This window comes from Jaculus jaculus, chromosome 1 (assembly GCF_020740685.1).
Source record: "Jaculus jaculus isolate mJacJac1 chromosome 1, mJacJac1.mat.Y.cur, whole genome shotgun sequence".
NCBI classification, from domain to species: Eukaryota; Metazoa; Chordata; class Mammalia; order Rodentia; family Dipodidae; genus Jaculus; species Jaculus jaculus.
The window spans coordinates 58155880-58178945 of NC_059102.1; the positions used below are offsets into that span (position 1 = coordinate 58155880).

Here is a 23066-nt window from a genome sequence, read left to right on the forward strand (position 1 = left end):
CTCTATGGTTCTATTTTTTACAAATTCTGAACATACAAACATATAACATCTCATATGTCTGATCATATGTATATATAAATGGTTTCCTTTGTTCAAATATATAATATGCAAATTTTTGCATTTCTTTAAAAGTTTATGCAAATATCTTTTAAGTCTGATGTAATTTCTTAATATAACAGAGTAGCTTTTTTTTTTCTTACTTTGGAAAAAGGCCAGGGCTTTTTTGTTTTTGTTTTTTGCATATATATAAGCCTTAGAGGATGACCCATTGTATTTTTAAGCTGCTGGATTTTTTTTTTTCTGCTTATTTGTTGTTGTTTGGTGCCAACCTCTCCCCCTCCTTGTGGGATACCATGCCTCTTCACTGGGAGAATTATGGTAGTACTTGATTCCTTTCCAACAAGACTGTCTATATTTAAGAATGGCCTTGTAGGTGCTCGTGAATCCATAAACATTCTCAGATATTTGGTTTTGTTCAGGCAAACATTTTAATAGGATTTTTTAAAGATAAGATCTCACCTTGTAGTCCAGGGGGGCTTGAAACTCATCCTCCGGGGTGCTGTTACTACAGGCGTGTGCTATCATGCCTGGCAGAACAGCCACTTACGATCAGACGAGGGAGGAACAATGAAGAATTCTGCTTGTAGACCTCTTAAGTAACACTCTAAGTCTTGGCTACTTTTGAGTGCTATTTTATTTCGTTTATAATTAATAATGTTCAGTGTTTGTGGGGTATAATGGTGTTTTTCAGTACTTTTTATTTGATACAATGGTCAAATCAGGGTAATCAACATATCCCTCATCACAGACATGTGACATTTCTCTAGACCCATTCTTTCTTTTTAAAGAAACACTTTTTATTCATAAAACTTTTGTGTTTGTGAGCACATGTGCATGAGGAATCCAGAGATAAGATGTTGAGTGTCTTCCTCAATCACTCTCCACCTTAGTTTTTGATACTGGATCTTGTGTTGAACCTACAACTCACCATTTGGTTACACTAACTAGACAGTGAGCCCCAAGAGTCCTCCTTTCTCTACCTCCCCAGCAATGGGATTACAGGCACATAGTGCCATCCCAAAGCCCTTTAGCCACAGAGCCATCTCTCCAACAGGCTAGACACATTCATAAAGTACAATATATTTGTGGTGGTTTGAATGGAATATCCCCCAATAGATTCAGTTTTAGTAAAGCTTTAGATCTCTAGCTGCCTGGCTGGAGGAAGTGTCACTATAAGCAGATCCCAGGGTCCAGCCCCAGGTGTGTTGGGGGACAGATCTGTTCCTAGACAAAAGACATGCAGAGTGCTGGAGTTCTGCCCTCATGGAGTTCCTGGAGCATGCTTGCTTGTGATGCTGCTGCTGGTGGTTTCTCTCTGCCTGGACCTATGAAAGCGGGCCAGCTTCTTCCACCATTACAGAATTTCCCCTCTACCTGCAAGCTTCAATAAAATCCTTCCTCCATAACTCTGCCTGGTCTGGAAGTTCATCCCAGCAATATGAAACTGTCTACTATTGTAATATATTGAAAATTTCAGTATGCTTCTCATGCTGCTGGGTCTTTAAGCAACTCAACATGGTCCCTGACTTCTGTTTTTAAGGCTCTAGCCCAGGGTGACCTGGAATTCACTATGTAGTCTCATAAACCTCAAACTCACGGAGATCCCCTACCTCTGCCTCCTGAGTGCTGGGCTTAAAGAAATGCACTACCATGCCCAGCTCCCTGACATGGTTTTCAAATATTGTATCATTAATTTGTGTCTTGAGCAAACCTCTTACATTCAATTTCTATGTTCCTCACACATGAGGAAGTTTCCCATGATCCCCACAGGCTGGGCTGATTTTCTCAGTTTCCTCTCCAAAAGTCCAACATAAAGTGCATGTCACAGTGTGCTGTGGATGTCCATGTGTTGTCCTGTCCAGTTGATGTGACCTAATGACCAGGACCCATCTTTGTCACTATGGTCTAAGAGCCAAGTTCACTGCCTGACATGTACTCATTAAATGCTTCTTGATAAATAAAAGATTGAGGTTATTTGCTGTCACAATAAACACAAAATCAAAAGAGCATAATTAAGTTAAAAACAATTAGCAGTAACATGCAGGGATGACCAAGGCCCACCTGTATTTTAATTACTTTTCATTTTGAGAAATCTAGAATATGTTCATATCCATGCAGCCTGAGGGATACATGCATACTGGACTTTGAGTACTCTAGAACTTGGTATCCACAGGGCAGGATCACACAGGTAGATGAATGTCCTCCTTATTGCAAACATAATATGGGTGAAACTCTGTGTAAGAAACATGACAATGGCCCCAAACCAGAGCTGTCTGCTAAGGTCAGAACAACTCATGGTAGCAGAGAAATGGACAAGGGCCCAAGGTCACAGAGGGTCAGCAACAGAGATAGACATTAAATCCAAACTTTAAGCACCTGCTCCGTCTTCTTCCCATCGGTCCTGGAAGCCTTACTTCATTGATATTTAATAAACTGTTTGCTTTTCAGGAAAGACCAGTAAGAAATGATCACTAGTGTGCTTTACCTCTCATAGCTACATGTCGGTCTGCTTTGTTAGGTGATTCATTCACCAGTTTCCTCTACATTTCGATTTCCCTGACAGTCAGACTCATCTGTGTAAATTAAAGACTGAGGTGCATGGTCCTAGCTGGGAACTGGAGGCTGGCAGGTTGTTCCCGAGTAACTTCAGTATGGACCCCAGGTGTAGTATAGTATTTAAAACTCCCAGTAACTGGAATTTTAAACAGCTTATGACCACCTTATAAATTAAGGAGTACCCTCTAGGTTGAAATGTGCTAATGTAGAATGTAATTTCCAGGAAATAATTATGTAAATTAATACCTTGGGTAGCCTTTTGATTGCATTTACAAATTGCAAAACTGCAGCATAGTATTGATTAAATGTCCTTCTTGTTATTTTATAAGTGAGTAGGAGAGGGAGTATAGTACGTGAAAACAACATGAATCAGAAAAAAAATTTAATATATGTGTGTATATAAATAATGCTTTTGGAAGAATATTTGATAAAATTTGAAAATAGTTCTCTCTGTCAAATAAATAAGAAGCCTAAGGACCCTGGTTCATGGCTCAATTCCCCAGGACCCACATAAGCCAGATGTACAAGGTGGCGCATGTGTCTGGAGTTCGTTTGCAGTGGCTGGAGGCCCTAGCATACCCATTCTCTATCTATCTGCCTTTTTCTCTGTCTGTCACACTCAAATAAACAACAAAAAAGCTATAACATCTTTTTAAATGATAAGTCCTAAAAATTCTAGAGATAAAAATCCTTCCAAAGTAAATGTTTGTGTAAAAATCCAATTTATGGCTGGAGAGATTGCTTAGCAGTTAAGATGTTTGCCTGCAAAGCCTAAGGACCCAGGACTGATTCCCTAGAACCCATGTAAAGCCAGATGCACGTAGTGGCCAATGTGTCTGGAGTTTTTAGCACTCAGGAGGCAAAGGTAGGAGGATTACTGTGAGTTTGAGGCCATCCTGAGACTACATGCAATTGAGGAAGACACCTGACTTTGACCTCTTGCCTCCACAAGTACATGCAGACATGTGCACATGCCCTCACAATCCACATGTGTACCCATAAATATGCAAATACATACCACACACATATATGTGCAAACATGGAAATATAAAGGTATTAGAAAATAATATTGAGAATACAGGAATCACATAAGGTTAGGGGGCGCTGCCTTCCCTAATCCAAAAAGGCAACACTATACTGAAGTATAGTAAATTCATAACTCATGAAGGAAAACTCAGTAGGTTTGACTATATGAAAATGTTCCACAAAAAAATATAAAACAAAGCCCAAAAAGTGGTATCTTGCAACTTCTATGCCAAAATTAATGCTCAGTAGAGCATAAATCTTATAAATTGATCATAAAAATGAAATGATAAGCCAGGCATGGTGGCATTCACCTTTAATCCCAGCACTGGGGAGGCAGAGGCAGGAGGATCACCGTGAGTTTGAGGCCACCCTGAGTCTCTATAGTAAATTCCAGGTCAGCCTGAGCTAGAGTGAGACCCTACCTTGGGGAGAAAAAAAAATGATATGATAAAAACCCAAGGATTCCAACAGGCAAAGGGCATGACTGAAAATGTAAATCATCAGTCAACCCATGCAAGCGAGGGAGACTAGGAATCAGTAGTGAGGGGATGTGAATAGAGACAAGTGAGGGAGACTAGGAATCAGTAGTGAGGGGATGTGAATGGAAACAAGCGAGGGAGACTAGGAATCAGTAGTAAGGGGATGTGAATGGAAACAAGCGAGGGAGACTAGGAATCACTAGTGAGGGGATGTGAATGGAAATAAGTGAGAGAGACTAGGAATCACTAGTGAGGGGATGTGAATGGAAATAAGTGAGTTGCCATAATCTGCCCATCAGGCTGGCAGTTTTCAGGATGTCAAACTTCAGGGCTGATAATTGTGTCAGCAGGACCTCCTCCTCATCACTGTTGAACTGGTTATTTGAAAGTTGTTTGTGTTGGCTTGTTTGTTTTGAGAGAGGGTCTCATTCTGTGACACACATGGTGTGGGACTCACTGTATAGCTCAAACTGGCCTCAAACTCATGGGGACATCCTGCTCAGCCTCCTTGAGTGCTGGTATTGTAGATGTGGGCCGCCACACATAGCTGCACCAGTGTTTAACAGAAAGAAATGTAGCAATTGTCATTCAAGTAGTTAACGTGGCCCTACAATTCCACGCCGAATATTCTTCCTAACAGAAACAAATGCACTAAAACACACAAAAAATGTTTGGTTGTAGCCAATCTTGGAAATCATCTAAAATGTTCAAAAATAAGGAAGTGATTTGTTAAATGATGGTACGTCCATCTTGTGTACTTCTATGTAATTACTTTTAAATGAGCTAGATGTATATATCTGAAAAGATAACTGTACTGGTAAGAGTGTTGCAATCAGGTTCACCTAGCTGGCAGAAATCACCTAAAAACAGTTTATAGAAAAAAAAATGTTTATTTTGGTTTACAGGCTTGAGGGGGAGCTCCATGATGGCAGGGGAAAACAATGGCATGAGCAGAGGGTGGACATCACCTCCTCACCAACATCAGGTGGACCACAGCAGCAGGAGAGTGTGCCAAACACTGGCAAGGGGAAACTGGCTATAACACCCATAAGCCTGCCCCCAACAATATACTGCCTCCAGAAGGCGTTAGTTCCCAAATCCCCGTCAGCTGGGAAACTAGCACTTAGAACACCTAATTTATGGGGGACACCTGAATCAAACCACCACAAAGAGCAAATGGAGTTTGTGTGTTATGTGGAACATGCATGCAAACAAGCACTGGAGAGATTTTGAAAGTCAGTCTAATAAATAGTTGTAATTGATTGTTTCTGGGAAGAGTTTAGAGTAGGACCTGCCTCATTTTTACATTGTACCTACATGCATTTTAAAAGCTGATTATGAGGTAGGAATGTCAACACATGCCTGTAATCCCAACTGCTCAGGAAGCTAAGGCAGGATGATCACAAGATCAAGGCAGTTTAGCAAGACCCTGTCTCAACATAAAATGAAAAGGGGCTGGTTATAGACACTTGTTTGCAACCCTGGTGGCTGGAGTTCAGTCCTCCTCAGCACTCACATAGAGACCCACTGCTGCTTACAAAGTGCTGTATGCATCTGTAATACGGAGAATCTGGAAGCTCACAACAGCAGCAGCAAGAGAGGCCACGTACCAAAGAAAACAAGGCGGGAGGAGAGGATAAACACTCTAACGTTGTCCTCTGAGCGTCACAGGTGTGCTGTGGCATGTGAGAACTCTTATACTCATGTCATATGCATACATACATACACAGATACGTGCATATGTAACAATAGAAAGGGGGGAAGGGCTGGAATGTAACCTCGCGGTAGAGCACTTGCTAGTGAGTGTGGCACCACGTGCTCCGTCCCCAACGCATGGACAAAGAAGTTGACGAGAATCAGCTACCACATGTCCTGTACTAAACATAACTATACCCAGGGAGGTTTGCTGAAGTAGTCCTTGAAGCTGTTTTGTTTAAGTAACTCTAATGCACATCACAGTTGATTTATCATAAAGCTAATAGTGATACATCCACAAGTCCCAAGGATTCTCTTCTATAGAAACCCACAGGAGGGTATGTAACCTCAGACTGCCAAAACCTGGGATTTGAATGACTGTTTGCTTTCATGTGTTAAACACTGGGTGTCTGGCCTCTGATTATTTCTTCTTTTGCTGTGCCAACTAGGGATCTCCAAGTCAAATTGGACCCTACAGTTTATTCACACCACACTGGGCCATGCGGCTTATGTTATACACATAGACCATATTACTGGTATCATCTTGTCGCTTGCTCCTATCTTTCTTTATTTGAATTTTAACTCTATTCACTGCCTATAACCCTGTTATACTACCTTTGATCCTTTTGGGTTCAATAAATACTGATAAGTGTCTTCTATCTTAACAGGAACTGGAGAAAAAAGCAGTTTCAACAATGAATAGCCCACTCATCACGACCAACTACAGATGACTTGCCATTTCATTTATAAAGGTAATAAATGTGTTCTCTATTCTTAACTATGATGGATGCAGTATAGAGTTCTCAACTTTTTGCTAGTCTCTTATTTACCTATTTGGTTATGACCTTAACTTTTTTTTTTTTAATGTGGGTCATAGTCTTATATCCCTTTACCTCCATTCTCCATTTCTCTGAGGGCCCTCCTCAGTAGGGTCCTTGGTGTTCACTGTGGGATAGTTAGGGTCTCTATAACCTTAACTTTAACATTATCAAATTAACAAGCATCAAGCAAATAGAAAATGGAAAATTTTCCAGGCGTCATGGCACACACCTTTAATCCTAGCACTCAGGAGGCAGAGGTAGGAGGATCACCATGAGTTCAAGGCCACCCTGAGACTACATGGTAAATTCCTGGTCAGCCTTGACTAGAGTGGGACCTTCCCTCAGAAAAAAAGAAAGAAAATGAAAATTTTGTGAATGTTAGCATGCTTGGCATGAAAGGCATGGGAGATGTCATCTCTGCCATTAATTATGTCATAAGCTTACATTTTTAATAGCATTAACATTGTCTTTATTTTCAAATAACTATTTAGAGAATATGGGAATATGTTAAAAGAACACTGAATGCATTTATAATCTCATGTGAAGATAATCAGAAGTACTTTTTAAAAAAACATTTATATATTTGAGAGAGGGGGTCAGACAGAACGAGAAAGAGAGAGAATGGGTACACCAGGGCCTATAGCCACTGCAAATGAACTCCAGACACTTGTGCCACCGGAATCGAACCTGGGTCATTAGGCTTTGAAGGCAAGTGCCCAAACTGCTGAGCCATCTCTCCAGCCACAGAAGTACTTCCGAGAATGTCTTTCCTCCTTCTTATAGAAATACACGTGATAAACTTTTTAGACATAGTGCTTTTGATCTGTGTCTATCTTGCCTTCTGCACTTGCAAATGATGTCCTGTTCATGGTGCAGAAGCAAAACGAATCCAAGAGCAAACAAGAATCACCACGGTGATCATTTCACGGTCCTTTGCAGTTGGCCAGCCTGGCCCCAAGTGTCTCATTTGCCTCTTCTTCCCAGGTGTGCCCGCCCCCATGTGATCTTTGTCAAACCTCACTCTCCAGAAGGGGCGGAAAAAAACTTTGAAACAGTTCATGGCCCTATTTTATCATTCATATCTGTTTTGGGTTCCTTTAAAGGAGTTTAAAAAAAAAAAGTTTGCCCATGTTGCCCCACCTCTCTCCCACTATTAAAGCAGGGGTGATTTCTAAAATAATACACAATGCTTTGAGACCATCTCACCATCATTCATGCCAATTCACTTCATTCATGCCAGTTAGCCGGCTTCTCAGAGTTGTTTGTGAGCATCTGCAGAGTGGTCCTGATGTGGTTCCACTTGGAAAGCCTGCAGAGTCTGAGCAGTGGCATCATGGAAGGGACTTTCTTCAGGGAGGTCCTTGTTCTTCTGTCTCTTTTGAGGTTGAGCAGTTGAAGCTTGACTTTTTTTCCTGAGCTAATAACAGAAAGTCTCTCAGACATTTTTATCTTCCTACCTGTATTCAGAACCTATCGAACTATTATTTAAAAGAAACTAAACAAATAAATTCTGCTTCAAAACAAAGCAGAGAATTTGTGAAACAGCTGTCTTTGAAGGCTCCTGATTCTAATCTGGACAGGTTATATAGACTCAACTGTAAAGAGTGTTAAGAGATATGTTAATTGGCAAAGTAGACTATTGTGGTTCATACTTTTGGCCTTCTGGGTAATTTTTGTAATACCAGACACATGGAATTAGGGGTAAACTCCGTCAAACACACTACATTTATTAAACCCCCAAGATTTAAAGTGCTTCACAGGTTTATAAGAAATTCAGAAGCCATATATATATATATATATATATATATATATATATATATATATATATGGAGAGAGAGAGAGAGAAAGAGAGTAAATGGACATGCCAGTGCCTCTTTCCACCACAAACAAACTCCATACGCATGTGCCACTTTGTGCATCTACCTTTACATGCATACTGGGGAATCAAACTCAGGCTGGCAAGCTCTTCAAGCAAGCCCTTTAACCACTGAGTCATCTCCTTAACCGTCAGAAGTTATATTTATCTGTGGTGCAATCAGTGACTTCAAGGTACTTAGCATGGTGGTTCCCTGATTACAGTTATCCCTTATGTGTCACAGAAGTAACTGGCATTGAAAGTTTGGGTGAGAAGGCTGGGGAGATGGCTCCGTGATTAAAGGTGCTTTCTTGCAAAGTCTGGTGGCCTGTGTTTGATTCCCCAGGACCCATAGAAAGCCAGATGCACAAAGCAGAACATGCATTTGGAGCTCATTTTCAGCAGAACTAGGGCCTGGTGTGCCCATTCTCATTCTACCTTTCTCTCTCTCTCTCTCTTTTCTATCTCTCCCTCTGTCTCTCTCTTTGCTTGAAAATAAATTTAAACATCGCAAAGTCAACAGTTTTCATTGTATCAAACCGTTAAACTTTTCTGTGCCATAATTATAAAACATATGGCAACATGGAAAAACAGTAATAATGTCCTTGGCAATGCATTAATAACCTGAAAATTTGGAAAACAATGAGGAAATCAATAATACTAATAAGCATTATAGGTAAAAATCAATGACTAAAACATTAGATGGTCAATATTATGGAAAATTTAAGTGCATAAATACAAAGAGCTAAAAATGATGTGGAAACAGCGTTTACTCGTAGTTTTCAAAAATGTAGATTTAAATCAGGAGAGCTTTTCTTTAACCTGTCAAATTAGCTAGGATATCTAAAAAGATAGTAGTCATCAATGGGCAATGAAACACGCTTTTATTCACTGCCGACCAGGCTATGAATGGGTAAGACTGTCCTTGGAAAGAGATTTACAGTATGTAGTAAGAGCTTTAAAGCCCTGCTATGACTTAGTAATTCCAGGAATTGACTCCAAGATAAACACTGAAGTTGGGCAAAAATATCAACACAGATAATCACTGTGTTATTTGCAGAAGCAAAATCCTTAAACTGCCTCATTAACATGAACTTAAGTGCTAACACACAATAGACTTCACACAAGTGCATCTTACAGCTAGAAAAAGGTGTTTATCTCACAATGAGATCTTCATCATAAAAGGGGCACATGCTCATTGTATAAATGTTCAGTGAAAAATACTGAGTAAGATGGTATTCTAGGTTTTGAAAAAAATGCATAAAATAAAAGGTGGAAACAAATATGCTAAGATATGAATAGTGGAGTTGTTTAAGGGAAGTAAAGTTGAGTGTTTTTCATTCTGATTCATATTTTTGGTACTTTCCAGTTATTTTTACAGTGAACACTCCTTAACAAAAGAAAAACAGAGTTTAAATAGCATTGTAACAGAAAACCTATGCAGATAATATGGATTTAGCCTTTATTCAAGTTTACAAAGTTAAGGATACTACCAAAGTAGTTTAGAAGTGAAAAGCTATTCTGGAAAGACTGATGAATACACATGGGATTTTCTTTTGTTTTCTTTCTTCTTTCTTTTTTTTCTTTTTTTCCTTTCCTTTGAAACAACAGCAGTAGCAGCAACAAAATGTAAGCACACATCCTTTTGTTAATAATATTATTAGTCTAGTATTAGTAACATTTAAATTCAAATGGAAAAATTCCCCCCCCCCCCCCCCCCCCGTAGATGTCGTCAGCTGCTGAAAATGGAGATGCAGTACCTGGAAAACAAAGTGAAGAAAAAACCTACAAAAAGGTGAGTGTCTTACTTTCTTCAGCTAAGAGAGGAGCAGTCTTTTGTTGTCCAATGAGTGCATATTGCAAGAGGCCGTGCCTTCCCCCATAGCATTTGTTATTGCCTTGCATTCTTGTTGCTGCTGTTCCTAATTAGCATAAACTTGGGATTTGAATAACACAAAAATATGATTTTACAGCTGTGAAGGTTAGACTGGTATCCACAGAGCTGCATTCCTTTGAGAAGTGCCAGGGGAGATTCTGTTTCCTCGCTCATCCAGCTGTCCTTGTTCCCCATGTCATGGCTTCCTTCTGTCTCCAGGCCAGCAATGGCCAGGGGTGTTGAGAGGGTTATATGCCTCCAGCACGCCAAAGGACCTGTGTGGTTACACTCTGTCTTCCTGGATAATCCAGGGTAACTTCTTCAGCCTAAAGTCAACTCAGTGTTGCTGTATAACAAAGCATGTTCGTAAGGCCCAGGGATTAGGACATGGGCATCTTTGGAACATTTTTCTGCCCCACCTCAGTTACCATTGGCATAGCCTACTGCAGGAACATAGTTAACTTTCTGTCTGTCTTCTTATTCCTAGGAAGATGACTCTTAGGTCATGTTCTGTTCTGTGCCTGGCATATGAATGCTTTCACTGATGAATTTCCCCCTCCATAAATATTAAATGCTGTTGCAGTCCGGTTCACATTGCTGGTAGAAATCACCCAACCAAGAGCAGCTTCTGGGAAAAAGAGATTTATTTTGGCTTACAGGCTCTAAGGGAAGCTCCACGATGGCAGGGGAACACGATGGCATGAGCAGAGAGTGGACATCACCCCCTGACCAACATAAGGTGGACAACAGCAACAGGAGGGTGTGCCAAACACTGGCATGGGGAAACTGGCTATAAAGGCCATAATCCCGCCCCCAACAATACACTCCCTCCAGGAGGCGTTAATTCCCAAATATCCATCAGCTGGGAACCTAGCATTCAGAACACCTAAGCTTATGCGGGACACCTGAATCAAACCACCACAAATGCCTTCTACCTTTGAATTCAAATGAACTCTAAGTATGAAATGCACCCCTCCTATCCTCTCTGAATCCCCTCTAATGTCATGTCTTTGGTGCACTTCATACGGATCCCTTTGTGTAGACTCCCCATGTCTATTACCACACTTTGAATCTGATAAATTCTTGGCTCCTAGCAAGCAAGCTGATGTTCAGAAACATTAGACTAAATATGTCCCTAAGCTCCACTACTCCTGCTTGCCAGTTAACTTTAAACATCATAGCTTTTAAAGTTCTCACCCTCCTGCCATTTTGGGGAGTAAAAGGTTTGTATGTAGAAGGTTTATTTTCTATTTTGTTAATACCTGTAACTTTGATGGACAGCTAGTAGAAATTTTTTTGTCAGAAAGCACTTGAAGTATCTGATCTGCCCACATGTTAAGGTCATGAGACTAATGCAATGAGGACTGCTAACCTGTTGGGTTTTTGATGTGGGAGAACTTTCTTCTTTTCTGCATATCTTGTTTTTTATATGACTTTTCTGCTCAGAGAAACATAGAAATATAATCAAGAATGTTGTCACCTAAAGTGGTGGTGTGATGGGGAAGAGCCAGTTGAAGATTTAAGAATTCAGAACTGTCAGGTCTTATAAACTTTGTACATCAGTGAAAGGTAAAACTCCACGACTACTTATTCTCAGACATAGGTGGAAAACCAAATCTTACCTCATTTGCTGGGTCAAGCATAAAAGCAAGGTAGAGGCAGTTAAATGGCTGGCCTGTCACTTCTTAGGTCACACTACCAGTCAGAATCAAAATGCAGCTGAGATTCTTGATGGGAATCCTTTGTGAGTGTAAAGGAATATAATCATGACACCTTTGCTAAGTGTTCTCCACCCCACAGATTAGCAGAAAAGTTGATCAATAATATTCTAGGAAGGATTCTGCAGGCATCAGGTATTTGGCTCAGCAATGATGAGAAAATTATACAAACTAAGTCAACTGCTGACAGGAAATAATTCCTATTAGATACAACACAAAGGAAAGTTAAAAGGAACTGCATGCACATAATACATGCAATAAAACATCAACATTATTTTAAGGTATGTAATAGTAGGAGGGTCTTTGTGATGATCTCCAATTTTAAAAGGAATATATGTGATACAAGGAGAGCACGTGCACGCTCATGCATACACACACACACACACACACACACACACACAGCCTATCACTGGAACCTTAGCCTTAGTAAATGTGGTATTGATATACCCAGCACTCAGGGATTGAATCACTTAGAAAGAGCATTACTTTGCTGATAAATCAAAGCTCAACTGAAGTTGTCAAATTAATTCTTCTCCATGAAGCAGACCCATCTTCAAAACAGAGAAGGAGGCAGGAGAAGTGAGAATGTGAAGCAGTCACCCTTGCAAATGTGTTTATTTCTAGGCCCAGTTAAACCATTTTCCAGATGAAAGAACATGACCCTAGAAGAGAGAAAACACTGAGTATGAGCTTTGAACAAATTTGAGAACAGGAGGATTGGCATAAGGCAATAGTGATTATTATCCCTTTTGAAAAATAAGGGGAAAGAACATTCTGGGACCTGGCCACTAAGTGAGACATTGTTCTCAATCATAATTTGAACATTATGACTAGACATATGGCTTACACACATTAAGAGAAGAACCATATGTCTTTTATAAACCTAGTTTATGTCACATTAACCACATTTCCTCTTACAAAAACCATTACACTTGTTATAAATAAGGAGCCTGTTCCAAGTTAATGAGTGTTTATCTAAAGGCATGGAGGAGAATCTATTAGTTTCTTTCAGACAAGATAGACAAGTATAGATTAAATTCTATGCTTAGTGTGTTTGTACCTGGCTGGATTAATGGCCCCCCAAATGACATTTTTCTCCCTGTTCTCTTATTCTCCTTCAGCACAATGCATGAGTTGCCTCCGTAGCTTAACATTTTACCTGTGACCTTCACAAAGCATGAAAAAATTGTACTTTCCAAATGCACAACTGACAAAGAAACTAGAAATAACACTCCACGATGAGAAGAGCGGCTTCAAGGCTATCATGCACTTTAGTAACTATGACCTTTTACAGACACCTTGAGGTTAAACTTTTTTTTAGTCCTGGGATATGGACCTATTTAATAAAAAGCTCTGGTGAACCCTTGGTTTCTAAGACTGAAGACCACCCATTGATTCCAGGCTAAGGACCCTACAGGGCCCCCATACCTCATCCATGGGGTTAAGAACAAGAATAATCTAAAGGAAAATTTCAGTTGCTTGGGGGAAGTGAGACATGAAAACAACTGTAATTAGTAATCTCTAATGAGAAAGTAAAAGGGAAAGAAACCATTATGGATTGAGGTTAACCGGCTGGCTTGGGCAGTCTGTCTGGAGCTCTAGATATATCAGGCATCACGACCATTATGATTTCCACATGCTTTTAGGAAACTCTCAGTGGTCGTGGCACAAGCTCTGCTCTTGGTGTCTTGATTATTTGCACATGATTGTTTAACTGGCTGCACTTGGTTCTTCCAGTTGAGCATTTTTCTAATCTATTACCAGTTTTTTGGCAAGCCCAGAGAACTAAGTATTGGCTCATGAGGTTAATGTCTTCAGCTAAGGGCTAGCATAAGAAATTGCCTATTAAGACAGGCATTAATGGCTGCCTCAATGTATTTACAGAGTCTAGAATTTCCACTCTCAGTTAATTTATTGAATGCCTTCCGCAAGAGTTGTAAACACAAAAGCCTACAGGGGCCAGGCAGGAAACAGGGAGTGCACTAACCAGGGGAACTATCCTGAGATTACGTGCCTTCCTTCAGCAGACAGGTGGAACTCCTCTGAAGCTAAGAGCCCTGCATGAATGTTTGTCCAGAACCAGCCATATCCTCTGATTTCCTAGGAAACCAGAAATAAGAATTTTGATGTGCATAAAATCTCCCAAATTTGTAATCAGTAACTGATCCAAAAGTTTTCTAAATTCCCTCTGGACAGAGCAACAAACCAATGGAACATTTCTGTCCCTCAAGCTGCAGCCAGTTTGCAACCTCTGACCCACTCTTGGGATAGAAAAGTGAGGTAGGAGCCGGGCGTGGTGGGGAATGCCTTCAATCCCAGCCCTCCAGAAGCTAAAATAGGAGGATTGCTGCAAATTTGAGGCCAACCTGAGACTAATTCCAGACTAATTCCTACCTCAAAAAAAAAAAAAAAAAAAAAAGTACTGAAGTAGGAAAGGAGAGGTTGCAAAAGAAATGCCTATAAAAATTTGTTTCTAAGGGCTGGAGATCTTTAGATGGCTTAGTGGTTAAGCGCTTGCCTGTGAAGCCTAAGGACCCCGGTTCGAGGCTTGGTTCCCCAGGTCCCACATTAGCCAGATGCACAAGGGGGCGCACGTGTCTGGAGTTCGTTTGCAGTGGCTGGAAGCCCTGCCCATCCTCTCTCTCTCCCTCTATCTGTCTTTCTCCCTGTGTCTGTCACTCTCAAATAAATAAAAAATGAACAATATATATACATATATATATATAAATTTGTTTCTAAGCCAGGTGTGGTAGCATATGCCTTTAATCCCAGCACTCGGGAGGCAGAGGTAAGAGGATCGCCATGAGTTCGAAGCCACCCTGAGACTCCATAATGAATTCCAGGTCAGCCTGGGCTAGAGTGAGACCCTACCTCGAGGAAAAAAAAAAAACAAAAACTTGTTTCTGTTCTCCATGACCACACAGTTCATTTTAGAGAAAAATGTAGTCCCATGTGAAAAAAATTAAATAATGACCTAAATCAGTATTGAGTAAGTGCCAAGATAAGTAGCATTTCATTTAATCATCCCAAGTCCTAACGAGCTTGGAGCTCTTTGCTCTCTTGTGGGGATCTCTCCCGGCTTGTTAGCTCACAGAACATTTTGCAAGGATAAAAATTTCATAATGCCTCTTTGCCTTTTGTCACTGTGACTGTACCTTCTGATTCACTTACTTGTGTGTCTGCATGGCAGGGAACGCTATGATCATGGCCCAGGATCGGGGTGCCCATGGCTTGTTGGACGGACAGGGGAGGATGGTCCGAATGCAGCCTAGTGCCAGGGGGAGGAGGTGGCAGGCAGTTCTGGAAATGGGGGCTGGCTCAGTGCCACTGAGCCTTGGGTGCTGGTTTAAGGAATTTGAATTTACATTCTAGGCCATTGTTGTCCAATAGAACTTTCTATAATGTTGGAAATTGTTGTCTAGTAGAACTTTCTGGAATGTTGGAAATTTTAATAATCTGCATTAATACAGTAGACATGAGCTACATTTGGATGTTAATGTTGACAGTGTGTCTGAGGAATTGGATTTTTGATCTTGTTTTTTTTCGCGGGGGGAGTTCCAGGAAGGGTCTCATGTAGCCTAGTCTAACCTGGAACTCTGTAGTCCCAGGCTAGCCTCAAACTCACAGCAATCCTCCGACCTCTCCTCCTGAGAGCTGGGATTAAAGGCATGCACCACCATGCCTGGTTTTTAATCTTGATTTTTAATGAACTGTTAGCTTAATGTGTATGTTGATTACCATGTTGGACAGCACACTTGTAGGTAATAAAGCACTATGGTGCTGTTGTGGAGAACAGGATCGGATGTAATAAGCACTGTACACTCCTAATAGCAGAGTGTAAGTTCCATAAGGTCAGAGGACAGTGACACTGAAGGTTCTTCTGATAGTTGAGCAAGAGCGTCAGGTGCAAACGGCATAGGAAAGGATAGGAGAAAAATAATTTCTGAAATCAGGCCTCTCTAAGTAGTTCAGGATGGCCTCAAGCAGAAAATTCCCTTGTCCCTGCATCCCAAGTGCTGGGATTATGGAATATGTGCCAATATACTAAGCAAGAATTTTTGTTTTGTTTTGTTTTGTTTTTTTAAGGTAGGGTCTCACTCTAGCCCAGGCTGTCCTGGAATTCACTATGGAGTCTCCGGTTGGCCTCAAACTCATGGTGATCCTCCTACCTCTGCCTCCCAAGTGCTAGGATTAAAGGCATGCACCACCTCCGCCGGCAGCAAGAATTTTTGACAAAACAAATCACGATGATGATGAAAATCTGAAAATCTGTAATCAGTGTGCTTGCTAGAATTTTTCCATCATTAATGCAACTCGAGAAATATGGGAAAGAGTACTATATTATTTTTGTGTCTATAACCAGGTAAAAGACTTATAAGCAGTAGCTGGCATCAGTTCACTTTAAGGATGGCAAAAACTCAGGTAAAATACTAATGCCAAAAGGTCAAAGCCTTTGTATTTGAACAGAAAGAAATGCCCCAGCCTCACCCAGTCTCATTCTTCCAAAACCAACAGAGAGCAGGGTAGCTCGCTCAGTGACGTGTGTAGGTTACCTATCAGTTCTTTGCCAGGGAGATGATTAAAATCACCAGCCACCAGATGTCCTGATGCTGTGATCTGATAGTTTGAACTGATAGTGTTTCCCAGCTGCGTGGGCATGGGCTGTCACTGGAAGTTTTGGGTTTGCTGGAACCATCTGTCTTTCTCCTTGCTAACTCCTGCACCTTTAGCCCTCCTGCTCTTTTCCCTCAAACCTGGGCTGGTCCACAGCACACCTCTCTGGGAGACGCTGGTTCTGCAGGCTACAGTGGGGTTGGGAATGGGGAAGAAAGCCTCTTGCCTTTGGGCTGGAGAGATGGTTTGATGGTTAAGGCACTTGTCTGCAAAGCCAAAGGACCCCAATACCCACATGTAGCCAGATGCACAAGACGGTGTATGCAACTTCAGTTTATTTGCAGTGGCTAGAGGCCCTGGGGCACCCATTCTCTCTCTCACTTTATCTACCTCTTCCACCCCTCCAATAAATAAATAAATAAATAAATATATTTTTAAATCTCTTGCTTTTAACAGTAATTAGGTTCTAATCAATTTCTACCATGTCTAGTAGCAGACTGGTCAGACCAGGACATACATAGTGTGGGAATCTTGACCTAAGTGCCCCAGTTTCATTCATCTTTTCTTAATCTACTTTATAGACCCTTGGTTGTGTTCCATTCCAGGGTCCCAGACAGTTTTCCCATAAGTAGGAGTAGGAGGTGAGAGGTAATGATGCATGGCCCCATCCACGTTTTACAAGGACAGATGTCTTTTATTACTTCATAAACATGAGTAAGGTAATGGTCCAGAGACACTTTGATCTAAGAGGAAGCTAGTGTTTAAATGGAAACTCTTTTCATGGCCTTTGTGAGAAGACTCACAGTCTGATCATCAGCCCGTCTATGGAGAACTGTGGAGTGGGAATCCTGAGTTGGGGGAGGAGGCACTGTTGTATATACCTGATTCTGCATATTTCATTTTGAATCATATAGATACATACATACTCAAAATCCCTGTAATACTTTTGGAAGGGAAAAGGAGCTTCCCTGTGTTCCATGCCCTGACCACTCTTTGCTTCCTTTGATTCCACAAAGCCAACTCCACTTTCCTAAAACCAGCAAAATGTGTCCCCTCCCCCAGGGAATTGCAGCGTGCAGCTCAGCACAGTCATATTCCAGCGTGCGTGGAGGGTGACTACGCTGGTGGTGCAGTTCCCTTGGTGCTCATGAGATAAAACACCCAACTAAAAGCAGCTGGTGGGAGGAAAGCTTTTATGTCGGCTTTCAGTCTTGAAGGGAAGCTTCATGATGGCAGGGGAAAGATGGTAGAGCAGAAGCTGGACATTGCTTCTGCCATAGCAGGTTGAAGACAGCAATCAGACAATGAGCAAAACTCTAGCAAGGGGGAACTGGGGCTGTAACATCGCTAAGCTCACCTCCAGAAACACACCTCCTCCATAAAGGCTCCATCTCCCAAACTGCCACCAGCTAGGAACCAGGCACTGAGAACACATGAGTGTATGGGGCGGGGGAGAGCATCTTATTTAAACCACCACAACCGGTGTCTAGGAAGAAGGACCCTATGACATTCTCATCATTATTCCTACTCCATCTTAATCTTCAAATCACCACTCACTTTTCAACCAGAACTTTTGTTCCACAGGGAACAATGGGCAAAGTCTAGAGACATTTGTGATTCTACTTGAGAATTGGTACACATGGATTCTAGGAGCCTGAGGCCAAGGATGTGGCATCTTACAATATATAGAGCAGACAAGTTAGTCTGTCCTCAAAATAGTCATTTAACTACTGCTAATACCAAAGCTGAAACCCCTAACCAGGGAGGGTGGGTGTGAGTGCCAGTCGATAACCCTGGGCATTTCTTCTCCATGATCTGTGTCTTCATTTCCTCACCGATAAAATATCATAGATGCACTTACAGGCTGGGAGGAGCAAATGATTCAACAGATGAGAACATGACCAGACAAAGTACTATACTAATGAGTGAAGTCACTTTTTTGTTAGTGAGAGCGAGATCCCTCTGCCTGTGGTCCCCCAGGTTCATCTATAGGAACAGCAAGGAAGCCATGAGGCTGCCACCCCCAGAGCTGGACTTGTTATCCTGAGGTCAGCTGTAGTCAGACCCTGGTATGGGACAGGGATTGTAAAGTGCTGGAACTAGATACTGTCCTTCCCCACAGTAGTAACTTCTGACAAAGACGTGCTTCTAATCATGGTCTACAGCTGGGTTGTTTAACTGGAGCAGCAAATCATCAAGGGTGGCCACAATCAAATAATCACATCAGACTTAGAAGCATGTACAATCATAAACCATTACTAGTCCCCATGTTTCAGGAGCCCCCACACACATGCCCCTCAGTTCAGGGGTACCTGAGCACCTATCCTAGCACTAAAGCATGTGATTCAAATCTCCCTTTATGACACTAAGCTCAATATTATCACACCATTAAGTAAAACAACCAGCAACTTCAAGGAACCCACTGAGATAGCCAACCCTCTTGTCAGTCTGTTTCGCCAAATACGTCACTGAGAAGTAACCTTTTTCCTCATTCGTGTTAGAGGACATGGATATTGTCAGCTGCTTAAGTTCACTGCTCTTTTACCTTCTGACTGACCAGTGCTGCATCGTTTGGTCCTCAATTCCAGTAAACATAACATTGGTGCCACTAAGATACTCCTCAAGGGAGGTACTATTCTAAACTCATAAGCTGTTATAGGGCTTCCTTCAGGGACAACAGCCATCATGATGCACATACATTGGATATGACAATGGGCTAGTAGATTAAGGTCTTCCTGTGTCTGTAGCCAGTTGGGCCATCTGAGCTGTCATTCCTGCTCTCAGAGCACAAAGCGGCTTTTGTTTTTCAGAGCAAAGACTTAATGGAGCCAATGAGCCACACACCTCCCAGCCCAGCACTGCCAGCTGAGGTCTGATCTGACCAATAGGCCTCCTCATCCCAAGGCCCATGGCTTGTTCCCCATGCCTCACCTGTAAACTTAATAAGGTTTCTGCAAGAAGTCATATAAAAACATCAAAATTTAATATTTTTATTTATGAGAGACATGGAATGGGTCTCCTGACATTGTGAACAAACTACAGACTGATGTGCCACTTTGTGCATCTGGCTTTACATGGGTACTGGGGAGTCAAACCTGGGCTATAAGGTTTTGCAAACAAGTGCCTTTAAGTGCTGAGCCATCTTCCCAGCCCAGAGGACTCAATTCTTTTTGTTTGTTTGTTTGTTGTTTTCGAGGTAGAGTCTTGCTGCAGCCCAAGCTGACCTGGAACTCACTCTGTAGTTCCAGGCTGTCCTAGAACTCACGGCATTCTCCTAACTCTGCCTCCCAAGTGCTGGGATTAAAGAGGTGTGCCACCATGCCTGGCTAACATCAAAATTTAGGAAGCAGAACTCTTCATTCTGGATTCTAAAGAAGAGCAACAATATAAATGTGACCCAAGTTGAAACATGAAGTTCATTTTATATGAAACTTATGCATAACCTAAAGGTTATATTATAAGTTTGTTATTTCAACTGTAACCGATCACATGAGGTCAGGTGTGGAATTTTCCAGGTGTAGTGTCATGTTGACAGTCATGTACTCTGGGGCATTTGGGATTTTTCCAAGTAGGGATACTTAATCTATCTAGCTCTGTGGAGGAGAGTCCTTTCATGGAGCCTCTCTTCTCCATTTGTTTTGCCAGTCATGTGGAAACACTCTGAGGCTGACGCTCAGACCTCTCCTTTACATTCCCAGTCCACATTTCAGACACACACTAGATTCTCTTCTTCAAGTGCTCACTGATACTCCCAAACTCACAAGTCCATCGGAAGACTCCATTGTCCTAAGCCACTCTTCTCCTTCTCTACCAGTGACACCGCGTGTATCCAAGAGCCCATGCCAGAATTGTGGCTGCCTCCATCATCCCTAGCCTTTAGTCAGCCCACACCCTCCGTGTAGACAACCTTAACTCCAGTGGAGTGTATCTCAAGCTTGTTTCCTTTTTGTTTTTCCCCCCTAGTCCATTTTAGTCTAGGCCACTGCTTATTTCTCAGGGAAGCACTGTTGATGTTTGAGACCAATGTTTCTTTTACTGAAGGGCTGTCCTGTGTATTGCAAGGTTGTGTCCCACAAACTTTGGTTTGCCTACTTGACCGTTTTTCCCAGCAGTGACACCATTGTCTGCTGACCCAGGGGGACACTGAGAACTCCCCTCACCTTGCATGTCTATTTTCCCAGGCTTGAGCAGAGCCCTTCATCACTCTGGTGTCTCCTTTGTTCCCAAGTCCACCCAGCTCCTTCCTGCCGCCAAAGCCCAGAAAATACCATTCTCTCTGCCAAGAATACTTTTTCCTTCACTCTTCTCACAGCTACCTTATCCTCATGCCTGTGATCCTGCCCTCCACCTCGTGTCCTTAAAGGGGCTCCCTGAATATCTTACTGAAAGTCAGTGCTTCTGCCTTCTTTAGTCCCATCAAAGCACTTGGTACTTATTGAAATTGGTGATTATTTGTTACACTGATTTTTTTTTTTTAGCCTGTCTCTATCCCGACAATGAAAACACTACCAGGGCAGAGACTTTGTCTTGGCCTCTCTGTTCTAGCTAAAAGCCATAGCACCAAGCCAAGCTAAATAAATATTTGTCAACTGATTGATCAAGTCCATGAGCATAGGCCAAATGTGTCTCATACTCCAGGCACTAACCTCACCCATAACAAATGACAAGGTCACACTATGACTTTGACCCCTTTAGCTCAGGAGAATTAGAATGTCAGACCAGCTACATTTTTTTTTTATAGCTTTGTGCTCAGGGATCAAGGGATCCTGATCCATGTGTATATAAGCAAAAGTCATGGATTTGAAAAAGAGGGTAGCACCTCCTCCCCACAGGGAGCAAGGCAGCAAGACACTGCAGACAGCTCAAACTTCCCTTTCTAATGGAACCCACTTTGTGCTGGGGTGACTGGAAGTACATAAGTTGAAGTTGGTCAAAAAACATGTAGAAGTGCACGCACTCTCTTTCAAATAAATCAATCAGTAAATGTAAAGTCTTTTTAAAAAGAAAGGGCTTAAACATGTTCTCTCTCATATGTGGATCCTAGCTACAGATGACTGGGCTTCTGCGTGAGAATGAAAGTACTTAGTAGCAGAGGCCAGTAAGTTGAAAAGGAGACATAAAGGGTGGAGAAAGGAAGGGAGGAGGATACTTAATAGGTTGATATTGTATATATGTAATTACAATGATTGTAATGGGGAGGTAATATGATGGAGAACGGAATTTCAAATGGGAAAGTGTGGGGGTGGGGAGGGAGGGAATTACCATGGGATATATTTTATAATCATGGAAAATGTTAATAAAAATTAAAAAAAATAAGTAAATAAATTTAAAAAAAAAAGAAATAGCAAAAAAAAAAAAAAAAAAGAAAGGGCTTAAGAGATGGCGTAGTGATTAAGGCACTTACCTGTGAAGCCTGAGGACCCAGGTTCAATTCCCCAGTACCCATATAAGACATACAAGGTGGCACATGAGTCTAGAGTTCATTTGCAGTGGCTACAGGACCTAGGACACCCATTCTTTCTCTCTGACTCTTTCTCTGAAATAAATTAATAAATAAAAGGAATTTAATGTGCAGGACTGGGAGTATTAATTTTCCAGTCTCCATAGAGACCACAGACCACCTTCTTTTCCTTCTGTCTTTACGCCATGCCATCTGCCCCAAGGAGTATCATCAGTCTCCCGAGGGGACCGAGTGGGCTCACTTCCTCTCTCTGACACAGGACTGGCAGAGAATGAATCACACTCACCAGAAAGTGCGGGTGTATGGTGTATGTTTGGGAGAACCCCATTCCCATAGGGGAAAATAACTTTCGAAGCAGTCACTCTCTCACCCCATGCTTTCATCGTGGGATCGTTGTTTGCTGTCGAGCACGTTGTGAGTCATTTCCCTCTGACAGCTCACTTTACCAACGTGTTCTCCTGACTTGCCAGTTCAAAAATGTCACACATGCCAAGTACATACCAACCCTTAACTGTCAATTTTGAACCTGCATTCTAAAAAGACATTAAGCATACACTTTATTTATCTTATTCACAGTTCCCCCAAAGACCCATTTTACATTTTGAAAAGACTATGTACTTTCTAGAAAAAAAAAAAAAAAGGCATTTCTCAGGCTGCAGTTCAGATTCTGTATTCAGGTGTGTGAGACAAAGAACCTAGATTTTGGACCATGATCAGGGAAAATGTGGCCATGTGGAGAGGATGTGGCATATTTCAGCGTGATTCCTTGGTCCTCAGGAATCCCTCGTGGAGATACATACTAGTTGGCACACAAGGCAGAGTCTGCTCAGATCTTAAGCACCAGGCTCCAGCCCTCTAACCTTAGGCTCCATTTCCATCAAGGAAGAATGTAAGCCAACGGTATC

The 23066-nt window shown here is 41.7% G+C and overlaps 1 protein-coding gene across 3 annotated transcripts in view; it reads left to right on the forward strand.

Moving 5' to 3' along the window:
* The window catches only part of Pip5k1b (phosphatidylinositol-4-phosphate 5-kinase type 1 beta), a 320487-nt gene that overhangs the window by 122468 nt on the left and 174953 nt on the right, over nucleotides 1-23066 (forward strand). For all 3 annotated transcript variants that reach the window (XM_045142359.1, XM_045142361.1, XM_004653147.3), the window contains exons 2-3: nucleotides 6485-6568; nucleotides 10219-10287. In XM_045142359.1, the coding sequence (XP_044998294.1) occupies nucleotides 10219-10287 (69 nt within the window). In that variant the 5' untranslated portion in view covers nucleotides 6485-6568. The remainder of the gene's footprint in view (nucleotides 1-6484; nucleotides 6569-10218; nucleotides 10288-23066) is intronic.